The 23,981-nt window shown below is 49.6% G+C and overlaps 2 protein-coding genes across 6 annotated transcripts in view; both read right to left on the bottom strand.

Moving 5' to 3' along the window:
- Positions 1-17,643, bottom strand: part of Tom1 (target of myb1 membrane trafficking protein) — a 38,718-nt gene extending 21,075 nt beyond the window's left edge. Inside the window, exons 1-3 of one of the 2 annotated variants that reach the window (XM_051168598.1) lie at positions 17,485-17,643; positions 4,322-4,406; positions 730-808 (exon numbers count right to left, since the gene is read on the bottom strand). In XM_051168598.1, coding sequence (XP_051024555.1) covers positions 730-808; positions 4,322-4,406; positions 17,485-17,536 — 216 coding nt within the window. In that variant the 5' untranslated portion in view covers positions 17,537-17,643. Of the gene's footprint in view, positions 1-729; positions 809-4,321; positions 4,418-17,484 lie in introns of both variants that reach the window. The other variant, XM_051168599.1, reaches the window with a different exon arrangement.
- A 1,505-nt stretch (positions 17,644-19,148) lies between these two features.
- Positions 19,149-23,981, bottom strand: part of Hmgxb4 (HMG-box containing 4) — a 35,423-nt gene continuing 30,590 nt past the window's right edge. For all 4 annotated transcript variants that reach the window (XM_051168544.1, XM_051168545.1, XM_051168547.1 and 1 more), the window contains 3 exons: positions 23,615-23,784; positions 21,529-21,651; positions 19,149-21,121 (listed from right to left, as the gene is read on the bottom strand). In XM_051168544.1, the coding sequence (XP_051024501.1) occupies positions 21,077-21,121; positions 21,529-21,651; positions 23,615-23,784 (338 nt within the window). In that variant the 3' untranslated portion in view covers positions 19,149-21,076. The remainder of the gene's footprint in view (positions 21,122-21,528; positions 21,652-23,614; positions 23,785-23,981) is intronic.

Genomic DNA, 23,981 nt, shown 5'->3' with positions numbered 1-23,981 from the left:
TGCCACTACCTTTGCTACTATGAACTGTAATGTAAATACGTGGTATGCAGGACATCTAATATGTGACCCTTGTGAAAGAGCCAGTCAACCCCAAAGGGCTGCGGCCCACTGCTTGAGAAACACAGTTCTAGAAGCTTAGCGGTTCTCCAGGAGGACTCAGAGACAACTTCAGCTTCCCCTGTAGATAGGTACCATTGTGAGCCAAGGTCCAAGCACTGAGCTCTCCCCACAGCCTAGCAAGAGCTGTCTGCACTCTGCAGGGTGGCACGCCCATCTGAGTCTAAGCATCACCATGGTAGAGGCTGGGACAGGCTGTTTTCCTGCCTACTCCCCAGCCAGGCTGTCATGAAGACAGGAAGCCTAATGCTTGGCCCAAACTGGCCTGGCTCAGAGCTGAGGCCAACACTGTTCTTAGACACTGCATTTGTTATATGTTCATTTTTTAGGGTGTAGTTTTAGAGAGAAGAGGCCCAAGTGTTTCTACTCCCTATCCTAAGGCTGTGAATTCCTTTTCAGTTCCCTCCCTTTGTCACCCACCTCCACCCACAGTGTGAGTGGGAAAACAATCTGCCCATGGTCCCTTCCTTCCTCGCCTTTAGATGAGAAACCCAAGCGTGGACGGGGTCCCACTACATCTAACTAAAGGGAAGCAGCTTTCAGCAGACCATGGTCCAGCCATGGCAGTGATCACGGAGGGAGGGATAGACAGACAGGTAACAGGACACTCACCGTGAGGGCCAGCATGACCTCGTGGAAATTCTTATTCCCCACAATTCGCTTCTTTACTGCTCGAAAGGCATCTTTGGGGCTGGCAAAAAGGATAAAGGGAAGGAGGAGTTTAATCATAGGACCTTCTTCCCCGGCACAGCAGGCCTAGGGCCCATGTTCAGGAGACTGTGCGAAGCTGGGTGGGATCTTCCCGCCTCCCTGCGCCTGACCTTTGTGCTCAGGTTCTGACCACACCAGGATCCCGCTGCCCGAGCACTGCCATCTCAGGAAAGCCCGACAGTCCAAGCACCAGGTAGATCCTGAGCCTCTGCTCACAGACTCATGTTGGGCAAGGTGTGGTGAGTGCTAAGGGTACAGACTCCCAGGCCTCAGCTGAGAGTACCAGACAGAGCTTGCCAATGGGACAGTCCCAGAACTTGCTTATTTCTCCTGCACCCCACAGCTCTAAGGGCCTTCTGGGTGTTGATGCTAAGAACAAATGACCACAGGCAGCGTGTTCTAACACCACAGCTTAGTCAGTTCTACTATACGAGCACCTATGTGCATGCATGTGTGCATGTGTGCATGTGTGCACATGCCCATATACTGCTTCCAAGGATTCTGCGATAACTGAAGAAAGAAGCAGTTTCAGGGAGAATGAAGTAGAGGCCAAAAGGCCCTCAAGGAAGTAGCCAACCCTAAAGGATGGGGCGGGTGAGTGGGAAGACAGCCAGTGACTCAGGTGCAGGGAGCTTGAGCTAGGGTTTGGTGGGGAGAAGCTGCTTTGGAAGGTAGATAGGAGGCAACAGTGCAGAGGCGGTGAAGAGCCAGGAGCTTGGATTGCCTACATACAGCAGGTGCCACAGAGAGCCTGGTGGGCTCTGGTTCTCCCTGTCCCACCTGCTGAGCCTCCTCCTCCTTCCCTGCCCTGAAGGCCTGTGTTGGATCCTGTCCCCGACCTCCAAACCCCTCAAGGGAAGGTCTGTGAGGCTTCCCTGGGGGCTGTCTTCTCCAGTGTGCCCTTCACGGGACACTAATCTATCCAGGCAGAGAGGGCAGCTCTTCGAGGACAGGCAGTATTCTGTCTCTCAGCAAAGCCTGGGCTTTGAGGTCTATTCTGACTTGGCCTGTCTGTCAGTGCTGACCTTTAATGTCTGCAACAGGACAGTATGGAATCCTGCTAAGGCCCTCAGCAGAAGTGAAGGCAGAGGCCTTCAGGATGGATCCTGCACGGAGGCAAAGCTGTGCAGTGGTCACTGCTACAGTGGAGGAGCCCAGGGAAGCGAGGGAGAGGTGTGTGTGTGTGTGTGTGTGTGTGTGTGTGTGTGTGTGTGTGTGTGTGTGTGTGTGTGTGTGTGTGTGTGTGTGTGTGTCAGGGCTGTCAAGAAGGGTGAGAACAGCCTGTACTCAGAGCACCTTGGACAGCTCCCTGCCTGTTCCCTGGCCAGTTCAGTAGCAGCCGGTATCAGCTCTTGGTGTCAGCGCTGCTATAGTGTTTGTATCCTAATGTCCCCATAAAAGCCCAGATGTTTAAGAAATGCACTGATGAGTCATTACAGAAACTCTGGGGCAAGGCCTAGGTTGGGGGTACAGTTCAGAAACAGTGCTTGTCCAGCATATGTGAGGACCTGGGTTGGGGTGGGGGTGGGAAGCTGGAACCTGCTGGGTGAACTTTTTGTCATTAGACATGTGACTTTGAAGGGTGCCATGGACCCCTGATCCCTGTCACTCTTTTGTTCTCTGGCCATGAGGTGAGTGTTGTTGGTCATCACACACACACTCCTCACCATGTACAACATTAAGACTGTGAGACAAAAAACAAACAAACAAAAAACCCTGCTTTGGTTCCACAGTGAATTTGAGGCCAGGGAGGCCCTGCCTCAAAAATAAACAAAATCCAAACCAAACCAAACTGAAAATGAGATACAAATTTCTCTTTATAAGCAAAGCTTCTCAAGGGCATTGTTATAGTTGGAAAAACTGACAGACACAGGTGCTGAGCTGTGTACCACTTCAGTACTTGAAAGGGACGTATTCCACCCCACCCCTCATGGGGTGGCCTGGAGAAAAGGGGACAGCACTGGACGTGGACTACGTATTGCACAGAGACACAGATGAAGTATATGGCCATCATATGACTCCACCAAAGATACAGAGGTTTGGATAAGATTGGTGAGGCCAAGGGTAATGCCTGCCATTGCCCACTGCTGGCTCCTCAATGCCTTGTGCAGTGTCTGGAACATTTAATGCTCCATGGACAGCAATATAGCCAGTGAACTGACTACAGTACTTCCCAGGTTCATCCCAGAGAGGGAAACACTGTCTCCAGATATTGCAGGGACTTACAGCACCCCATCCAGAAAGCTGCTAGGCCTTTCCCGAGGCTCAGTAGGCATGTCTAACTCCTGTCTTTTTCCTGTGGTCTTATTTGTCCACTTGGACCCCACTCTCAGTATAACTCCTGATGAGGATGTGGGGGTGAACCACACAGCACAACCGTGAGGGACTTTGGGGCCTGGAGGTATCATCGTCTTCTAGCCTGAGATACCCAGTCTCCCTGAAGTTCAAGCTGCACTCCTGCCACTCTGTGCTAATCTGAACTTGACTAGGAAGATGATCTGAGTTACCAGAGCAGAGGCCTCATCTGGCCTGCACTTCCTGTCTGCCATGGCCACCCATACTCCACCTCACCTTTTCTGCTCCACTCAAGGGTTTCAGCTCGAGTTCTGGCAGAACTTAACAGAGGCTGGCTGTTGAGGAAAGAGCCCTGGAGAGGTAATGTAACTTGTCCAGGGTTCCATCACACAGATGGCCTACGTGCATCAGGCAGAAGAAGACAGGACTCCAGCGTCTCTCCCACAGCACATGCTCTGGCTGGGCTCAGTGTTCTGAGGGAACTCAGGGCCCCATAGCTGGTCTCCTGCAGGCACCTACCCCGACCCTGATCCACAAATCTGCTCTTCCATGACTGGCCTCTGTGTACCCCCGATGGGTCTGCTGGCTTCTAATCTTAAAGAAGTACACATGTGTTCTTGCTCTCAGCATGCAGAAAGGCACTGAGTCTCCATCTGGCCTTGTCCCAGGGAGGTGATGCACCAGGGCTGGGGCTCCAGATCTGTGTGACATCTGGCCTGCTGTTCGGAGGTGCTGCATGGGTCACAGCCCCAAGAGGCCTGCTGGCCACACACTATGTCTTTTTTTGAGACAGAGTTTCTCTGTGCAGCCCTGGCTGTACTGGAATTCGATATGTAGACCAGGCTGGCCTTGAACTCAGAGACCCACCTTCCTCTGCCTCCCAAGTGCTAGAATCAAAGGCGTGAGCCACCACCAACTGGCTCACATCGTGTCTTTGAACTTTATATTTCTGAGCTTTTCATCTACCTGATGATGGCACCGTACTGGCACATGGTCCACAGATGTTTAAAGTACCATGTTACTGTCTAGGATTGAGTATGGATACTGCACACAGGGTTAGACTTTGTGGCTACAACAGTGGGGAGCCTAGGGAGGCTCCATCTGGTGGGACATAGGTGTGAATCAATGCTGGTGTGTACTGTGTTATAGTTGCCTGCCACAGCCCACAGCCTGCAATCCCTCCCCCCAGGGTCCTTACCCTTCCTCCGTCTCGTTGATGATGTCACAGATCTCCATGTTGAGGGCCCAGTCCTCACTCTGCAGGGAGCCATCTGTAGCTTTCTCTGTGAAGAAACTGTGAGTCACAAAGGTATGGGGAGTCCTAAATGGGCAGACTCAAATACTGGAATGAGGAGGGAATAGATAAAACAGAAGATCACAGATGCTTTCTAAGCACTCAGGTTCATATGCCATCCCACTTGTCATTGGACTGTACCAGCCATATGAGGTCAGAAGTATCCTTACTCATTTATGGATAAGAAATCTGGCCCAGAGAGTCCCAAGTGGATGAATGGGACCAAGAACTGCGACAGGCCTGGCCTTAGAGGTCAGCAGAGCCCCAGCACTGCTTTACTGTGCAGCTAAGACGCCCCTCTTTACTTCCTAGTATCCTTTGAGTTGGAAGCAGTTACAAGATTCAAAACATAAAAAGCCCCAGAGAAGTAGTCAATGGGGAGCAGCTCTCTCTGCCCCTGCCTCAGGCTCTTATCTCTTACAAGCCCCACTGTAATCCGTTTCTTCTACTCTCTCCCAGGGGCACTTTTTTTAATGGGACTTGGCCTTCCACGCCCCAGGCACAGTTTCTCTCCATAGACTGGGCCAATGGCAATGCTTAAATGGCTCTTCCTCACAATGGCTGTACAGTGAATGATCTAGCTCGTTCTCTTCCTCTTCTGGTACTGGGCTTGAACACATGGCAGGCAAGTTCCCTCCGACTGAGTTACCGTCCTAGCCCATTCTTCCTTTTAAATTAACACAAAAGCCACACAGCATAATTGTATAGTCAACTGGTACAGTCAATTCTGTGTGAGCACTTCCACTCCTCATGGTATTTTTCATGCTGGGATGATTTTTAGGGTAAGACCTCTGAGCCAAGGCTGAGCGTGGTGGCACACGCCTTTAATCCCAGCACTTGGAAGGCAGAGGCAGGTGGATCTCTTTGAGTTCGAGGCCAGCCTAGTCTACAAAGTGAGTCTAGGACAGCCAAGGCTACACAGAGAAACCCTGTCTCGAAAACAAAACAAAAAAACCCCAAAAGATCTCTGAGCCAGGAACCAGCTACAAAATTCTCAAGGCTTGCAATGAGTAAGTGAACATGGTAGCCTGCACATATAATCCCAGCACTTGGAGGGCAGAGGCAGGGAGACTGAGAGTTACTGGCCATCCTGGTGCTACACTGCAAATCCAACTCCAACCCGGGCTACATAAGAAGACCCCATCTCCAAGAACATCAATGGGTGTTAGGTAGACCTTCTCCAAGCCCCCTCCACCCCCCGCCACACACACACACACACAGAGAGCTATGGCTACTGTTTACAAGTGACACCCACACTCTGTTCCACTTCCTGTCATGCCCTGGCTGGTATGGCAAATGTATGTATTTTTCCACAGGTAAACTATGTGATAGGTTAACATTCCATACTCTGAGGGTGAGATCTTTGGTGTCTGCCCACATTCACCCCTTCCTTAGCTGTCATGCTGTGTTCTCTGGCCTCCAGACTCTGGCTGCATATGTGGTGTACTCACACACCTGCTCATCAGGCAGTTTGGCTGGTGGTGTCACTTGTCTTTATGGCTGGGTGGTGCTGATAGCTTACCATTGCACAGTCATTGGTAAGTCAGGCCCATTCCAGGCACTGAGATGCCTGCTGGACAAAGATACATTCTTGCCCCATGGTGTCCAGGACAGGCCTTGGCACATGGCACATTCTCAGCAGGCCTAGGAGAGGATGAGGTGATCTGTCTCCACATGACTGGGTGGGGCTCTTCCAATCTGCAGCAGTGCCCCTGACGGGCTGACCAGGGAGCCTGCTCTCTAACTGGCACGCCTTCAGTTCCACCCTTGCTTCCTGCAGCCAGACAGATGCTAGTGTGGCCAAACACATGACAGGAGGCTGAGACAGAAGGGCGGATGCTTTGCCGCTGGCTTATGGCCAAGGGAAGAACCAGGAAGGTGTCTCTGTAGTAGGGCTGGAAGACAAGGCCTAGTCTTCTCAGATAGCTACTGAGTGTGGCTTTTGTGTTCCACTCCTCATCTTGAGGCCAAGTGTCCCCTTGAGCAGGTTGTGACTTGCTACAGAGTGCCTGGGGCAGGGGCTGCTTAAACATGAAAACCTGAGTCTCTTCCACGGGCTGTACTCAGCCAGATGGCTAGTTCTGAGTCATGCTTGACTTCAGACCTATGTGTAGTAGTCACAGTGCGCTGCCAATGCCACCTCCCAAGTCTGCATTATGCTCATTCTCTTTCTCTCCCTTCCAATGCCCACCCTCCCATTCTTCAGCTGCTGAGAATGGCCATGTTCTTCTTGTGCCTCAGAACCTTCCAGGGTTCCCTCGTCTTTGCCTGGCCTACACACCCTTCGGTAATATTGTAACCTCTTAAACTATATTACACAACCACCAGCATAATTAGCTAGTTATAATAAGCATGAGACTTAATTGTCACCCCATGAGGTGTACACTACCACCTCCACCTCACTAATGAGGAAACCAAAACAGAGGGGTCAGCACCTGAAAACAGCCACCCAGACTGGCCACAGTGATGTCACCTTTAACCTCAGCACTTGAGAGAGAGAGGCGAGGCTGGGTAACAGAGCAAGGCCACCCAGAGCTACATGGCCAGATCCTGTTTCAAAACCAAACCAAACCAAGGCCGGGCGGGTGGCGCACACCTTTAGTCCCAGCATTCTGGGGCAAAGGCAGGTGAATCTCTGTGAGTTTGAGGCCAGCCTGGTCTACAGAACAAATCCAGAACAACCAAGGCTACACAGAGAAACCCTGCCTCATAAAACAAAATAAAAAACAAACAAACAAACAAACAACCTCAAGCCAAGACCAAACAAAACTCAGAACAAAACAACAGCATTGTATGGTGAGGGGTGGTTGGTTCTTTGCAACAAATTCCTCATGCCTGCTTTGCTGCCTGGGGTCAGGGTATTCCAAGGCCCTGCCCTTCCTGGGGTCGTGCACTCAGCCCACCCCCAACCCAACCCTCAGCCCTCTTGTTGGCGCTGATGATGGCCATCAGCACACCCTCGTAACTGAGCACCTTCTCCTGTGGAGAGAGCTGAAGTTTCAGAAGGGGCTTATAGCCATGTGAAAATGCTAGTGGCTGGGGAGGGAGAGCTGGGAAATCACATGTGGGGATGAGGCCAGTGCAAAAATAGTCTAATTGGTGTGGCGAGGGTGCCAGCAGAGATCTGGGTGACAAGCAGGGAGGAGGAGGACTGGAACCTCAACAGAAAGGGATATAGGAGGTGGTGGCAAAGGTAAGATCATCTGAGTGGCTGAAGTGGAAGCTAGCTGAAGGGCGGCCTGGTGGGCCCACGCAGACCACTGCTCCTCCAGGCAGGTCCCTGGGTCTGTGTGTAGCTGGCAGGACTGAGGAGCTACAGAATCCCGGGATCCCTTCTGACTTACCCCGAGGAGATGTGCCCTGTAAGTGTGGTTTTGAGAACAGGGTCGTCATGTTTTGTTTTTAACCATGAAAGTCACTTGCTATTTTAAGAAGGAATGAAAATGCTCACTGTGGATACCAGCCTCCCAGAGCATGATAACTGAGTCAGTCCTCCACCCCTGGCTGCTGGAAGTGACTCTGAAGGGCCGCTGGGCAGTGCCTCCTGTCTCCTAGCTCCTGCAGCTCTCTGTTGTCACTGAAAGCTTGCTAATGCTCAGGAAGAGCAGTTCTGTGATCAAGAGCTTGTCCTCTGTTGGACCGGATGCAGGGATGTTCTGTCCAAAGGCAACACCTGCCAACACTTGCCCCAGGCCTGGACTGCCACCTATGCCCTTCTCCTTTAATGCAATTCTAATCAGTACTCTGCTGAAAAGTTATCTAAAGTCCTTGCTCCCAAGGGTTATAACCCGAACTCTTTAGAGTGAGAGGAACAGTCAATGCTGAGTCCCCACCTTCTGCACCCCTTTTCTTTTACATCCCTGGGTGCTGCTGGAAGTCCATTCTTCATGCAGCCAGACACCCAGTGTTCTCTCTCTCTCTCTCTCTCACACACACACACACACAGAATACCATGTGCACTAAACACAGGAGAGAGAATGTCCTGCAGGGTAACACCACACTCAGAACAGGCTAGAACTGGGGGAACACAGAGCTCTAACTTGTCTGCAGCTACCTGGTTGGTAAGCTGCAAAGCAGAGATTCCTACTCCAAAAAGTCTACGTCTCAAACCCACAGACCCTTTTGTGTGGTGTGTGAGTGCGTGCCTGAGTGCTTGTGTTTTCTTTGAGAAAAGATCTTGCTTTATGTTACCCTGCTGACCTGGAAAGGCCTCTGTAGACAAGGCTGGCCTAGAGCTTACTCTGTAGACATGGCTATCCTGGCACTTACTCTGTACAGAGGCTTGAGATTTACTGTGTGTATAGTCAAGGTTGGCCTGGAACTTCCTGAAGACAGGCTGGCCTGGACTTATTCTGTAGACAGTGCTGGCTTGTATTAATCCGCCTGGCTTTGCTTCCCACTTGGCTTATAGGCTCAAACAGACCTGTAGCCACTGTCACATGCCCCCCAAATGCCTTGAAACATGTCCAGACTCTGGTGAGCAAGGCCAACAAGGCCCTACTATCAGCAAATGTGCAGTCCACTGGAGGCTATAGTGGACAATGCGGGAAGTGTGGCTGAGTCAGCACACGGGCTGTGGGGCTAAGGTGCAGAAGAGGAAACGAGTCTGGTGATCCACAGCCCACCCTCCCTGCTTGTCCTGCACTCCGTGGGCCACCAGTGTTCTGCATCCAGTGCAATCTCAGCTCTGTCCAGTAGACTCCTCAGAACATATGTCCTTTTCATAAGGATGTGAGTGCATCTAGGGGCACATGAGAGCTCATGAGTCTCTCAGTTCTCTTCACCGGATGAAGCCTGCAGGACCTGCTTGCTAAATGACTGGTTGCTGATGAGGCTGTCTTTTCAGCAGTCACCATACGGCACTTTAGTTAAGAGAAGCACCTCCACCTCACATTTCTTGATCCCTAGTAGCTACTGAATAAAACTCTAATCTGTGAGAAAATTCCAGGTCTGTCCTTCCATCCATCCATCCTTGCTTGCCGCCCCCCGCCCCCCTCCCCACCCCAAGACAGGGCTTCTCTGTGTAGCCTTGGCTGTCCTGGATCAGGCTGGCCTCAAACTCACAGAGATCTGCCTGCCTGTGCCTTGTCTGAGTGCTGGGATTATAGGTATGCCCCCACTGAGCCCAGCTCCAGGTTCCTTCTTAACCTGTGCTCTAGCCTAACATCTTCATCCCTGATGTGAGTCCATGCTGGACATGATCCCTCCCTCAGTGACTCCTGCGATGCAGACTAGCTGTGTCAGCTACCTTGGAAGTGCAGTGTGGGAATCCACAAATGGCTGCAACTCATCTGCCCACAAGAGATACTAGTCTGTGGACACCTGACATGTGACATTCATGAACACCACTGCTGACTGCTGCTGCGAGACAATCTCTCCTGGTTTACAGTGTTTCACTTTCCTAGTCCCTTACCACTCTTAGCTACTTGAACATGAGTGGGAGTCCCTGGATAGCGCTTGAAGGCTCTGTTCTCCTGGCAAAGATATCCAGGCTTCTAGTGCCCTCATCAGAGCTCCCTGTCCTGGGGAGGAAATTGGTGTGGAAGAGGTAGGAATACAGGAGTCACTAGTGGACACATACATTCTAGATAGGCGCCCTGTGACTCAAAGTAAGTCCCTTTCAGTCCTGTGGCCAGCAGTGAAGTAGGGTAGGGAACTAGAAATATGTGACATGAACTGACAATTTCCAGTGTAGGCACTGACTTTACAGCCAGGAGCTGTGTGACCGTGAGTGAACGCCTCACCCCCTCTGAGCCTCACTCCTCTTTTGAAGGATAGGTAACCCACCTTCCAGGGCTGTGTGGGGCGGGATGGAAGTGTGCATGTTCAGCATGTTGTGTCCACTGACTACGTCGTGAGCACCAAAAACAAATGCTATACACTACAAAAACAACAGCCACAAAAACTGCAAAATGTTAAGCCTTCCCATTAAAAAAAAAAAAAAAAACAAAAACTCAAGAATCATATAGGGTAGCCAGCTTTTCCCTCCGTCTAGTCAGTAAGTTGTCTTGAAGCCTACTTTCCAAATGAACAATTCTTTCCAGACACAGCCTGGAAAGTTCTATCCATCTCCTAAGTTGCTAAGGCATCCTTTCTTAAGCCCTGGCTGTTTCTCCCCTATCATTTTTTTTTTTTTTTTTTTTAACCACAGGCCACAGAGAAACCTTAAAATACCGTATGCCTCCTTATTTTTCAAGTAGCTGTAACTAACTATAGTCTTTGCTGAAGAAAGTTTTGATTAGACAAAGGAGAGTTTCCTAAACTGCTCAGGCAGGAGGGAGCAAGACAACACAAGAGTTGAGTGTTGGCGGCCTTCCCTACCTCAGCTGTGACTGTGTAAGATGTGAAGGCAGCCTGGGTACATACGGGGGGGGGGGGGGGCAAGGAGCAGAGAGGGCTCAGGGTTAGTGATGGTCCGGAGAAAAGGAAGGAAGGGCTAAGGAGACAGTCTGCTGGGTCATGGGCTTGCTGTGGGAACATAAAGGCCTGGTTTCTGATCCCCAGCACTATCTATGTAAGAAGCCAGGTGCTGTGGTGTGCCCCTGTAACCACAGCACTGGGAGGCAGACACAGAATAATACCAGGAGCTGCTGGACAGCTAGGCTTGCTGAATTGCTGTGTTCCACGTTTGGTGAGAAAACCACTCTCTCTTTTTTTGTTTTGCTTTTGTTTTGTTTTGTTTTTTGAGACAGGGTTTCTCCATGGAAGCCCTGGCTGTCCTGGACTCTTTTGTAGACCAGGCTGACCTCGAACTCACATCGATCCGCTAGCCTCTGCCTCCCGAGTGCTGGGATTAAAGGCGCGTGCCACCACGCCTGGCAGAGAAAGCCACTCTCAAAAGGGTGAAGAGCAATCAAGGAAGACATTTACCACTGACCTCTGACTTCCACACTTGACACAAACACACGCACATGCATACACCATGCAACACATGCATACACAATAAAAATAAAAGAAATGGAAGACTGAGAGGGTACATGAGAAAGGGGGGGAAGGAGCATGCAAATACCAGTGGGTACATGAGAAAGGCAAAGAAGGAGCATGCAAATACCAGTGGGCTCACTGATTTTAACTTTAAGGCGTGCACTCATAAGACTGCAGAGGCTTGGCAGGTCCAGTCTCAAGCCAAGTAAGAATCAGTGTCAGACCTGTTTGCTGGCAGAGTTTCCCTTGCTTTGGGGATGTCAGTCTTTCCAGGAAAGTCTTCAGCTGACTAAGGAGCATCCACATTTTGGATGGCCATCTGCTCCAGTCAAAGCCTACTGTTTCATTATTAATCTCATCTAAACTTACCTTCAACAGGCTTGGCAGATGGCTCAGTGGGTAAAGGTGCTGGCTGCCATGAGGTCACAGACATAATTAAGGATGGGGCTGAATGAATGTGAGTGAGCCAATTAAAGGAAAACCCCATGAAAACAAGATTAAAGGAGGCTCCCAGATAGATACAAAAGGTCAGAAGGTGGCCGATGAGTGTGGCAGTTTGAGAGCTCTGACCTAGACAGGACTTCACTGTAGGATTGAGAGTTAGTGTCCTGGCTGGGCGTGGTGGTTCACGCCTTTGATTCCAGCACTCGGGAGGCAGAGGCGGTGTCTGGTCTGTGAGTTCGAGGCCAGCCTGGTCTACAAAGCAAGTCCAGGATAGGCAGGGATACAAGAGAAACCCTGTCTCAAACCCCTACTCCCCAAAGAAGAGTTAGTGCCCTGGATTCCAGGCTCTTTATGGAGTTGCAGCCCAAAGCTAGTTACACATGGAGGGTTTTAGTTTAGCTGCCAGTAGTACACAACCCTTGAGAGCAGAAACCCAGGACTTTACTCTTACTTCTCAGTGTTCCATGTGAAAACAAAACCAGCTCAACCCACAGTCCAGCTGAGCCTTCAATCCCCAGGAGAACTGGCTCTCCTCCACAGCCTGAAACTCAACCTGCCTGTGAATGTGCTGTTACTCAGGCAGTGACTGCTCACACCCCAGTGACACAAAGACCAACACAAAAGCTGTACTGGAGTCCCGGCCCTGCAGCGTTACCGTAGCTCTGCTACTTACTAAGTGTGCCCTAGGAACAGTGACACCACCAGTGAGAATCCCTATGGCTGACAGCTGTGGACGGCTCCTGGCTGGCTGGCACCAGGCCAAGTGCTTCAACTGCCACACACTGCACAGCAGCCCCAGCTGACAGGTGCTCTTATTCGCCTCCTTTTTACAGATGAGGAAGCAGAAGATAATGAGGTTAATAAGCTGCTCCGTGTAACAGAGCTAGTGTTCTGACTCAAGGTCACCTTGGGCCTTACTAGTATTTGCCCAGCCAAGGCAAAGCCCTACGCAGACACTGTTTGAGATAGGGTCTCACTATGCAGACCAAGCTGGCTCACGGATCTGCCCGTGTCTGCCTCTGCCTCCTGAGTGCTGGGATTAAGGGCGTGCACCACTACTCCTACAAGATCAGTGTTTAATGACATATGGAAATGACATGAAAACTGCAATTCCATGGCTCATATGATTTTATTGGAGCATGGCCATGCCCATTCATTTACCTGTTGTCTCTGGCTGCTCTGCAATAATGATCTTGTTGAGTATTTTCAACAGAGACCATATGGCCTCTAAAACCTTGGGGATTCATTGTGTGGCCCTTTGTAAAGTGAGCCTGGTCTAGTCCAATCTGCCAGCCGATAGGACAGTTCTCTGAGGCTCCCTCACCTTTGACCTTTACCATTTACCAAGACTGGGCAGGGAAATTCATTATGAACAAGAGAGCTGGCCAGTCTCTGACAGGTGCAGCGTTGGCTGTCTGTCCCAGCCCTGACTTCCTCTTGTAACACCACACTGCCTCTCTGCCAAGCAGCTCTGAGCCTTGCCCATTCCCACTACATTTCAGCTGGTGTTCCCAGTCCTTTGGGAAGGGAAGGGAGTTGCGGTGCCTCTGCTTCATTACAGACAAGGATGGGAGCTAGGACTGCAGTGTCAGTAGCAGACGGACTGTGAACACCTCTCCTGACCCAGCCCAGTGTCCACAACCCGGTTGTTTACTAGCAGATATCTACTCTGTGGGTTTCCAGCTTTCTGCCTCAAAGGGACCTTAGGACCCTGACGCCGTCTTTGGGAGCCTGGGTAGGGTTTGGGAATCCAAGGGCATTTCCAAGGATGTGGGGAGAAACTGGGAGTAGAGGTAGGGGAAACTGTAATCAGGATATAATATATGAAAAAAAAATCTATTTTCAATTTTAAAATGTGTAAATGCTTTGGATAAGAGCATATGAAAACACACACACACTTTAAGGACACACACAGGTTTTCTCTGTAGCCCAAGCCGGCCTGAAACTCATGGCAATTGGCTTGTCCCAGTCTAAGTACCTGCATTACAGGTATATGCTAATAAATCAGGCTGAGCTCTTCCCCTCCTCTCCCAAGTTTGGCCTCAGGCCAGGGAGCTACAGCATCCTAACTCCCAGGAACACATTTGGAAGGGGAGGCTGTGCTATCACCAGGTATAAGCCACAGGCTGCTGCCCTTGGGAAACTCTCCTAGAGCCAGGCTGAGTGACTTAGAAGTGTGTGGAAACTCATTTAGCAGGCTCTACTCTCTGGTAGATTAATAACAGTTTCCTGTCGCAGGGCTCGGCTAGTATAAATTCAATATAGGAGTAGACTGCTGTGTTCACTGGGGCTTGAGTAGCTTGGAGCTCTCTCCCTTCTGTCAGGTCTCACACCTGGGACAAATGACGGAGATGCCTGGGACAAATGACGGAGGTGCCTACTTCACACCAAGCAGCCCTGGCCTCTAGGTTCTCCCAGCATCCTTCAGTTCCTACCTGTTACAGGGTCCTCCTGGCTGGCACACCCTGGCCCCCTATCCCTATCCTAATCTTCTCCAGCCCAGGTGATGAGCTGGTCTTCCTTCCCTCCAGCTAGCCTTCTCATATAATCCAATCACTTTGGTTACCTGGCCTTTTTTTTTTTTTAAACCTACCCTTTACCTTCCAGGCCTTAGTCTAGCCCTGTTCACTCTGGACTCTCCCAGAGGTCTCTGTCTCTGCTCTCCCTCTTATCTACAATAAACTTTCTCCTTCACCATTCCTAGGAGCAGTCATGGCCTCCTTTTCTCTTGTTTTCCTTCACCACCTGCTAGATGCTGAGGCACCAGGAAAGGGTTGGGTAGCCCCTGATCTCAAGTCACGCCTAGCTGAGGACAGACTGGCTGGGACAGTGGCACATCAGTGTGGTGGAGGTGGAACCAGGACAGGCTATGAGCTAGCCAGAGCCGACGCTTCCCATGACCTCTCACTGCACACTTGCTCTCTGAGGGACTGGCTTTCTTACAACCGCTTTTAAGCAAGAGAGGTCAGGTTTACACACTGAAGTTCCCAGTAAAGCTACAGCTTTGTTAAAGTTGTTAGAAGGCTGACTATACTCTGTGATTGTGGAGAGTTCCGTGTTGCAGACCTCGAGAAAAACTACCTTGCTTTAGACCCTTCAGTACCCACCTATCGCTCATCTCTGTCTGACCTAACATGTCTGTGACTACCAGGTAAATGCTTTTTGGAATAAGTTACTAGAAAACTAGTGTCCACCAACCCAAGAGCTAGGAATGCCACAGGCTAGCACCTGAGACAGGCAGCAGATTTTCATGCTTTGCTGTGACACAATCACTTGATTTATGGCTTACTTTTGTTTTGTAGCTACAAAAACATTTCTGCACTGGAACATGTTATTTGAGGGGAATCTGTGTTCCTGGGTCACGGCAATTCATACCTGGTTCGGGGATTAACTATCTCGGATTTCCCATGAGATGAGAGCTGTTTTGTGCCTACAGGAAGCAGAGCGAGAGAGAATGAGAGAGCAGAGATTGGATCAGGAGTTAGGAAAGGCCTCAGGGGAGAAGGTGATGGTGCCAGGTGCTGCAAAGGACGAGCCCAGCTCCTCCCAGAAGCGGACACTCCAGGCAGTGAGACCAGCAAGTACCAAGGTGTACGTGAAGTGGAAGGCCAGTGATCCTGGGCCCTGATTTTAGCACTGTTTAATGACTGCTAGGATGCCAATCATACAAGACTCCGCTCTCAAGGCACGAGATCAGCTGACTTGAGAAGACACCATTTTACTCCTGTAGCAAAGAGGGGCCTGGGTTACAGGAATACAAGCAGCACAAACCTGGCCACCAATCATCACATCCAGCCAGGCCCCTTTGTACAGGCACAAGGTCTTTGCTACTTGGAAGCTGACAGGGGTGGGGGGGGGCGGGGGGAGGGGAGGACAGATGTTCAAACTCCAGAGCTTCTGTCTCTACACAGGGAAGAGTATGGAGCATGATATTGTCGTCGTTCAAGGAAGGGTCTCTCTGTGTAGCCGAGGCTAGACCTGAACTCCCAATCTTCCTGTTTCAGCCTCCTGAGTGCTGGAATTATAGGCAATGCTCTTTTACAGCCTCTTCAGTAGCCCTGGAAGGCTCACTTCAGCCTTGCTATCAACTCACTCAGGTTTTGGGTGCATCGCAGTCTTTGTCGCTTTCCTCTGTACAACTCAATCCCCTCCCCTCAGTAAAGGGAAGTGGGATGTGATTGAGAAAACTGGGATTTCTGTTTTCAAACAGGGTCTTACTCTGCAGCTCACACCGCCCTGCAACTCATTTTGGAGTCCAGCTAGGCCCAGACTTTGTGGCAATCCTCCTGAGTTAGTTCCCTGAGTGCCAGGATTACAGATGTGAGCCACTGCTTCTGGTAGGAAAGTATCAAAATTTATAGTCTCCCAGCCTTGCAGAGAGCAGTACTGGGAACTCCACAGCTGCCGGTCCCGTATGGGTCCAGCCTATTCTGACATGAACTGCTCAAGGCTGAGGGTCCGGCAGTGAGATTTAGTCAGTGATCTGAGGTACCGATGTAAGCAGCACTCTGCCCAGAAGTATTTCTAGCCCAAGGCAGGCAACCCCTCAGGGCAGGAAGAGATCCTGAGCTTTGAACAATTGATGTGCACCCTGAGCCCAAATAAGCTTATCCAGAAAAGTCTCAGGACTTTGTGGCTGCCTTTGAAAGCCAGACTAATTTGCCTGTTTTTACATAGGAAGTCTGTGAAGAGGGCTGCCTCCTCTTTCTGGGTCTCAAACAAGGATTTACAGTGGGGCTTTTGTGAAGCACCTGGGCTTCAGGCATCAGCGGTCCCTTGGAGAACTGATGTGAACCATAAAAGAGCCACTAACAGCTGCGGTGGTTACAACTCAGAGCTGGGCTAACTACTTCGGGGAAGCTTTGCTTCCAGATCCAGCATTCCCAGTCTGGACCCAAGGCGAAAAGCCATCAAAAATAATTTCACAATGCTGTCGGTACCCTTCTAGCAAGAGGGGGTCACACCCAGACCACCCATCCCTGGGGAAAATGACTCCACCTGGCCGACTCTCAGCACCTTCTCATGGGCTCCAGATCCACTAGGTGGTATCGCAGTGGCAAGGACAAGCGTTAGCCATGTACCAGGAAACATCCTCGGTTCCCCGCACTTAATAATGCATTTAATGATCAAACAAGCCCAGGAAGGCCAGGCCACGGTCCCTTAACTACCAGCAAGTAACACCAAGAGGGCGACGTCACACAGATCACACAGACCAGTCTTCATACCGCGGGGACAGAGGCGCGGCCGAGCCCAGACACCCCGGCGCCCCGGCATGTGAGGGACCCACAACGCAGCGAAGGACCGGAGCGCGGCCAGCACAGGAGGGGCTTTCAGTCTGCGCGAGCCCGGCAGTGGCGCGGCCCAACGCCCGCACACCACAGCAGTCCCTTTAACCCAAACTTTCTCCCTCCACTCTGGACCCCAGCACGCACACATTGGATGAGCCACATCCACCAGGACCCACCTTCTGCCCCTGCCTATTGGTTATCTCAAGCATCAATCCCCAAATGAGACTTCGGATTGGCCCGTACTCTTGTCAATCAGATGAGGGTCATGAGAGGGGCGGAGCCAGGTGCGCCGCGCCAGCCTCGCCGCCTATCCTCCCTCCTTCCATCCCTGACTGTGGACTCCGACAGGTCCCAGGGCGGAGGCCAGAGCGGCACACAGGGGCGGGGCTGCGCGCAGCTCCCGGGACTCACCGATGCGCTGTCCCACCGGAGAGCTGAACGGGTTTCCTAGGAGAAAGTCCATTGCCGCGGCTACAGCTGCCACCAGCTCCCAGAATCAGGTGACAGCAACCGCCGGCGCCGCCGACCCGTCACGTGACCCGCTGGCCGGCCCGCGGGGAGGTACCGGCAGGGCGGGGACTCTGGAGCGCTGCCACGAGGCCCGGCCCTCTATGGGCCGTCCCTCCGCGGCTAACGCCACACCGGGGCGGAGCCTGGCAGCGCCGCTTCTAAGCCACGCCCCCGAAAGGCTTCAACGCGCGCCGCTGCTTTGGAACCTGTTAGTCTTCACATCCGGAAACTGGGTCTCTGGCCAAGGAAAGACTTAGATTGGGTTACGCAAGCTCAGAATGGTATTAGTGTCTTAGTTTAGTCCTGGGGACCTAGCCCAGAGGGTGACGGCCTCCTTGCCCCTGTTGGAGTCGAATTTGGTGGCTTTCTCTGCTCCAAGAGCCACGTGTTTGTAGCCCAGAGGCGGCAAGGGTTTGTGCCTGGTTTCTGCCCAGAACTGTGGTAAGCGTCCTTACCCGACAAGCCACCTCACCTACACCCATGGTCTTACTTGGCAAATGGGAAAAGTGCTTTTTCTCCATCTGCACCCCTCACCTGTAAAAGGGGGACAATATCCATAATGCTTTGAGTGTATTGAGCTGACAAATTACTCAATAGGCATTCCGTGATGGTGGCTTCCTTTCTGTATCTTTATAAGACACTATGTTTAAAAATTTTCACAATTACTGCCCCCTCCTTACTCCAGGTGTGTGTGCCATAGTGCATACACAGAGATTAGGCCACAGTGTGCAGGAATTGATTAAACAATTGCTTTTGAGCCATCTCACTCCTCATCCTCCTCCATTTTTGGCGATCAGACCTAGAACCTTGTCCTTTGCAGCCCTTCTTTTTTTGGGGGGGTGTGGGATAGGGGGGTGCACAATCTCCCTAGGTTGGTCTCCAAAGGCACATCTCCTGGATGCTGGAATTAGTTGTTCACTCTATAAATTATCTTTTTTTTTTTTTTTTTTTTTTGTAGACAGGGTTTCTCTGTGTAGCCTTGGCTGTCCTGTACTTGCTTTGTAGACCAGGCTGGCCTCGAACTCAGAGATCTACCTGCCTCTGCCTCCCTGAGTGCTGTGATTACAGCTGTAATCCAGCATCCAGGAGATGTGCTGGGTACTTCTTGATTTAGGCCATACCATAACGTACGTGGTTTCATTTGCCAAGCATTGGAATCACAACTATCAGATTCTCTAGTTTTACAATATACAAATAATATTTGAGAGCCTTTACATATGGTGTGTTTACCCTGAGACCTAAGGGCTGCATGGCCCAGGATAGGTAGGCATATGGAAAGTTGACCTGTATTTCAGAGTTTTGCTTTAACATTTTAAAACTTAATTATATGTGTATGTACCTCTATGTGGGCATATGCACTTGTGTGCTGGTACCTAAAGAGGTGACATTCAGTTGAATGAGTACTGGGACTCATTCAGAACAGGAAGTATTCTTAACCAGTAAACCATCCCTCCAGCCCCCATCCCTTTTAGAGGAAAAATTAGGATAAAAGAGTGAATGACAGGTTTTATAATTTTAAAGCAACTATGATTAACCCAATTAGGGAAGAGACAGCTAAGACTGGACTACAAATATTAAAAATGAGATCTTTAATATAAGTACAAAATTTTGTTTCTTTATACAACTGTAATAGGATTTGGATCAAACCACTAGGATTTATTTAAAAAACAAAACAATCATATAAAAACAGCAAGAAGGCCTGAATCTAAAGTTTTTCCTCTAACAGTACCAAATACCACAAGGTACAGATTATTATACAAATGTGTACAAATCTTTAATACAAATACAACAGGGCTAGGCTTCAGAGAAAAACAAGCACGAGAAAGCCGGTTCTCATCAGGAGCTCACTACTGTCTGTAGCAATGACACGAGGACTGGCTGCTTCCTGCACTACACAGGTCTTCCTGGTCTCCTTGATCTCCTGTCTCTCACAGGAAACTTCTGCAGGGTCAAGTGAGGTTCTGACATGTTAGCTCAAATTTAAATTTCTGCTCTTCTTGATTTCAGTTCTCATATATTCCTGTTTCTTTCTCCATTTCCCAGATTAACTCTCAAATCTGCTCTGAGCTGAGGAAGGGATTTCACATCCACAACACCCATGAGAAGGTCAGCTGTGACAGTACAGTGAGGCTATGGGAAGGTATTAAGTAGGACGCCACCAGGCTACATGGTCCCTGAAGGTTTAGTGTGATGCTGCCCTATTCCATCTAGGCCAGAGGAAGAAAACATGGATACCTCAGCCTTGTTTTGGCAGGGAAGTGAATCCCCTCACACCAAGTTTTCAATCATCCCTGGAGTGCTCAACCATCTCTTAAGTGTGGGGAAGCAGGTCTGCTTCTTTGGGAGTAAGGGCAGTTGGGAATGGTGACATTCCTTTGCATTTCACTTCTGTAACATTATTGAGGGCCATGAAGCTCCTTTCTGAGTCACAACACCGTAACATATGGACGACTTGAGAGCTTTTACACAGACACGAAGAAATGACACATCTGTATGCTCCACATGCTAATGCTGGTGGAAGCTTCTTATTAAATTATATATACAGAAATTTACAGGATAAATTAAAATCTAAGAAGTTCTAAAGAGTTAAATACACATAATTAAAATATACACTCACACGCACATATAGATAACCCTGCTGAGGAGGAGGAAGTCTTCATGATCCACCTGTGTGTGGAATGCAGAACACAATCTGCCCACTAGGGGAACCAGAGCTGAACCAAGAACCACCAAGCAGTTAAGCAGCAGACTCTCAGATTTGGTGGTGACAATGGAAGATACCAGCTTTGGTTTCTATAGACCAAGCCTTCTTGACCAGCCAATGCAGGTTCAACGGGTGGCACCAACAGCTTTGGTCTCTACAAAGTATTTCTCTGCTGCCTAGAATCGCATAACTGAGGTGACAGATGGTACCAATGTCTCTGTGGCACCAATGGTTACAATAAAATTGGAGACCTGTTTAGTAGGAATTGAAATGACTCCCTTTCTCAGTCCACCTAAGCTATCTCCACCTCCCCACAGGTCATTTTGAGTGGAAAAGTTTGTAGTCAGCTGGTCTCCTCCCATAATCTTTACATTTCCGGTGATAAGACAGGTAAGGCAAATGGTCAGTGATGGGTCTGAAGGTGCCCCAGGCTTGGGGGAGGGGACACATTTTTAGCTGTCTATAAGGAGATAAACATGGCACCCAGAATAAGCCCCTAGTCCCCAAATTACACTGATTGTTAAGGCAGATTTTTTTTTCACACACAAAAAAATAATCCCAAGCCCACATTCATGCCAAAGTTTCCTTTTAGCTAAACTTTTGCCATTTCATAAAATTATTAAAAGCAAAGTAGTTATAATCCTATGTATATACTGTACATTATATATGTGTATATATAGATATAAAAATTTAAAACCTACACCCATACGTCAGTGGAGGATCTAGAACAGTCATATATACACGAACTAGCGAAGGGTAGACAGGCTTCTGTCCCAGGCTTCTTGGAGGTCACAGTCCAGGCATGATGTACGCAATGTTGTCCAGCGTGTTTGACTGCAAACAAGGAGAAAGGGCTTAACTGTGGCACACCTCACTCGATCCCTGAGACATATCATGGTTAAGGGCGAGATGGGAAAGAAGCGGACAAGAGACACCAGCACACTGCTGTCAGCTGTGCCAGGAGTGTCTCTGTCCTTGTCTCACATTAGCCCCAGCAGCAGGAAGAACTTTCTGTACTGCCTGTGAGGTGCAGCCCAAGGGCTAGCCTAGATTGCTTTTCTCCAATGTACTATTGAATGACCTGCAGTTGATGATACAGTGCCCTGCTCTGTGGGGCAGTAAGGCAATGAGAGTGCTGTGCGCCTCACTAGCATTGCTTGGCAGTGCTCATTAAAATAGGGCTTTCTGGCTCTCAAAGGCTCTAGCCCTAAAAAGTTAAGGAAAACAACAACATAACTCACCAAGACCTGTCTGGGACAGCCATTCAGTTCAGGTAGTTGTGTGGTCAGGCATGCCAAAGGGCCAAGAGCACAGATAATGGAATCCAGGAGCACTGACAAGCTGCCGGACACTGCTACCATGCCCTGCAAGAAAGGCAGACAGCAGCTCAATCAACTCTCAGTTGCTCTTTCTGCTCAACGTTTTCCTGTTGGTAAACAAGCAAGATCTCAAGAACCATGTACTGAGTCTGTCACTTGTTCCTTCTCCTCATTGCTGGTCTCTTCACTCAATCTAAAGTAGATTTTCTCAGAAGGCCAAGTAGGAACTCTAACACACCCACCTTACTCATAAAAACTGCAGGACATTTCAGATCAGGAAACTACAAACACTTCAGTGTCCACCAAGACATGTGGGTCGGGTGCTGGCCTTGTCTTCCTACCTGATGTATCTGCTATATATACAGCCCGCTTCCTCGACAGTTAAGCAGAAGACTCTTCCTAAGATCTGTTTAAAGTGGGGCTGGGGGCCTAAAGCCTCAAGAGACCTTCCTCTATTTTCCTCTGCAAAAGACTCCAAGAATGAGTAACCAGCACGTGCTGTCTGCTACTCGCAGCATCTCCCAGCTATCGGCCTGATGCACCCCCTAGGCCTGACTCCTCTAACATGGAGTTTTTCTTTTTCTTTCTTTCCTTATTTTGAGGCAGGGCCTCCCCCCCCCCCCTCCTCTCTCTTTTGGCCTTCATGGACAGTGAACGCACGCATGCACGCACGCACACGCACACCCCCCCCCCCCCCCACGGAGTTCCTTGTTTCTTTCTGGGGTAATGAAAATGTTTTAGAGGGTGAATTTTGGCCAGTGAAACATTGTATTAAGGCTGACAGAAAAGGTAAGTGGACAAGAGAAGCTGTAAACCCTCCCCTTTCTGGTTGTACTAGCCACTCCTTATCTGCAGTTTCCCTTCCATGGCTGTAGCTACTCAGATTTTGGGGGCAGGAAGGGGTTTGTTATGGTTTGGTTTTTTTTGTGTGTGTGTGCTGCAGATTGCCTTCAAAGGTGCGATGCTCCCACCTTAGCCTCTCTATGTCCAGGGTGACAGGTGTGCCCTACTCTCAGCCCTAACTCCCAATTCTAAACTGCAGACAAGCTGCTGGAGCAGCCTGCAGCGGTCTGTCCTGTGTGGACTGTGAATGAGCGCTACTCAGCATGTCCATGATGCGCAGGCTACCAGCTGGTTAGATGCCAGTAACCATCTAACTACATCAACCTCATGGTACCACTAGAAGTGCTACCTGTGGTTTGGGGCATGCAGCTGAGTGTCTGGGGCCTGTGGTATGCACACAAACTCTCAAAGCAGCCCTTATATATGTGCATGCTGTTAATCACATAAAATTGTCTTTCCAATTAGACTGCAAGCAGCCTAAGACACCAAATAGACATTTAGATTTTTCTGTTCTGTAAGTTCTTGGAATTAATCTAAGAACTCAAAAATAAGCTGGACATGGTGGTGCATGCCTTTAATCCCAGCATTTGGGAGGCAGAGGTAGACAGATTGCTTTGAGTTCGAGGCCAGCCTGGTCTACAAAGTGAGTCCAGGACAGCCAAGGCTGCACAGAGAAACGCTGTCTTGGAGAAAAACAAAAGAAACAAAAACCCATGGATGTGTATGTGTATGGGCACTTTGGCTGGGTGCATGTCTGTGCATCATGTGCATACAGGTCCTAAGGAGGCCAGAAGAGGACATCAGATTTCCTGGAACTAGAGTTGTAGGCAGTTGTGAGCTTCCTTGTGGCTGCTGATATTTGAATCCTGGTATTTGGGAAGAGCAGCCAGTGCTCTTAACTGTGGAGATCTCTCTCCAGCTCTTCCACAAAGTTTTAAAACCTAAAATCCAGCTACAGGGTATCTTGACTTCTTTTTAGTGCCACTGTTTCTACAGGATGGTATAGCTGTATAAACTCTAGAGCCAATAGGCAGAGTCTGTAGACATCTTTTTACCACATGATGGATACCTGGCATTATTTTGTATAAAGTAGTTGCTCATTAAATGAACAAATCAATCTAAATAGTATAAAAACAGAAATCCTACTAATGAGTGCTGTGCTTACCTCTGTCTCCTGTAGGCGGTGTCCAATGAGGCTGAGGGACTCTCCCAACAACTGGAGATGAGCAGCAACGTCAATGGGCTCTGTCTCAGGAGTTTTGGCTGGTGAGGCTGGCAAAAGCATTGTGGTGGGCGGGAACTTCTTTTGGGGTGACAGTACTCCCACAGAAGAAGCTGAAAACAGAAGGATGAACATTTGCCTATGGTCTTCAACATCACAAAAACAACTGTTTCTCTTGAAAACTATGCATTAGGCATTAGCTAGCCTATGTTTGTGAGCTAAAATTAGCCTTACTTCTTTTGTGTGACCCATGAGATAATAATAGTTTTACTTTTAAAAAAGATTTATTTATATTTATTTTATGTGTATG

Source organism: Acomys russatus, chromosome 26, assembly GCF_903995435.1.
Source record: "Acomys russatus chromosome 26, mAcoRus1.1, whole genome shotgun sequence".
NCBI lineage: Eukaryota > Metazoa > Chordata > Mammalia > Rodentia > Muridae > Acomys > Acomys russatus.
This window is presented reverse-complemented; position numbering and strand designations above follow the sequence as displayed.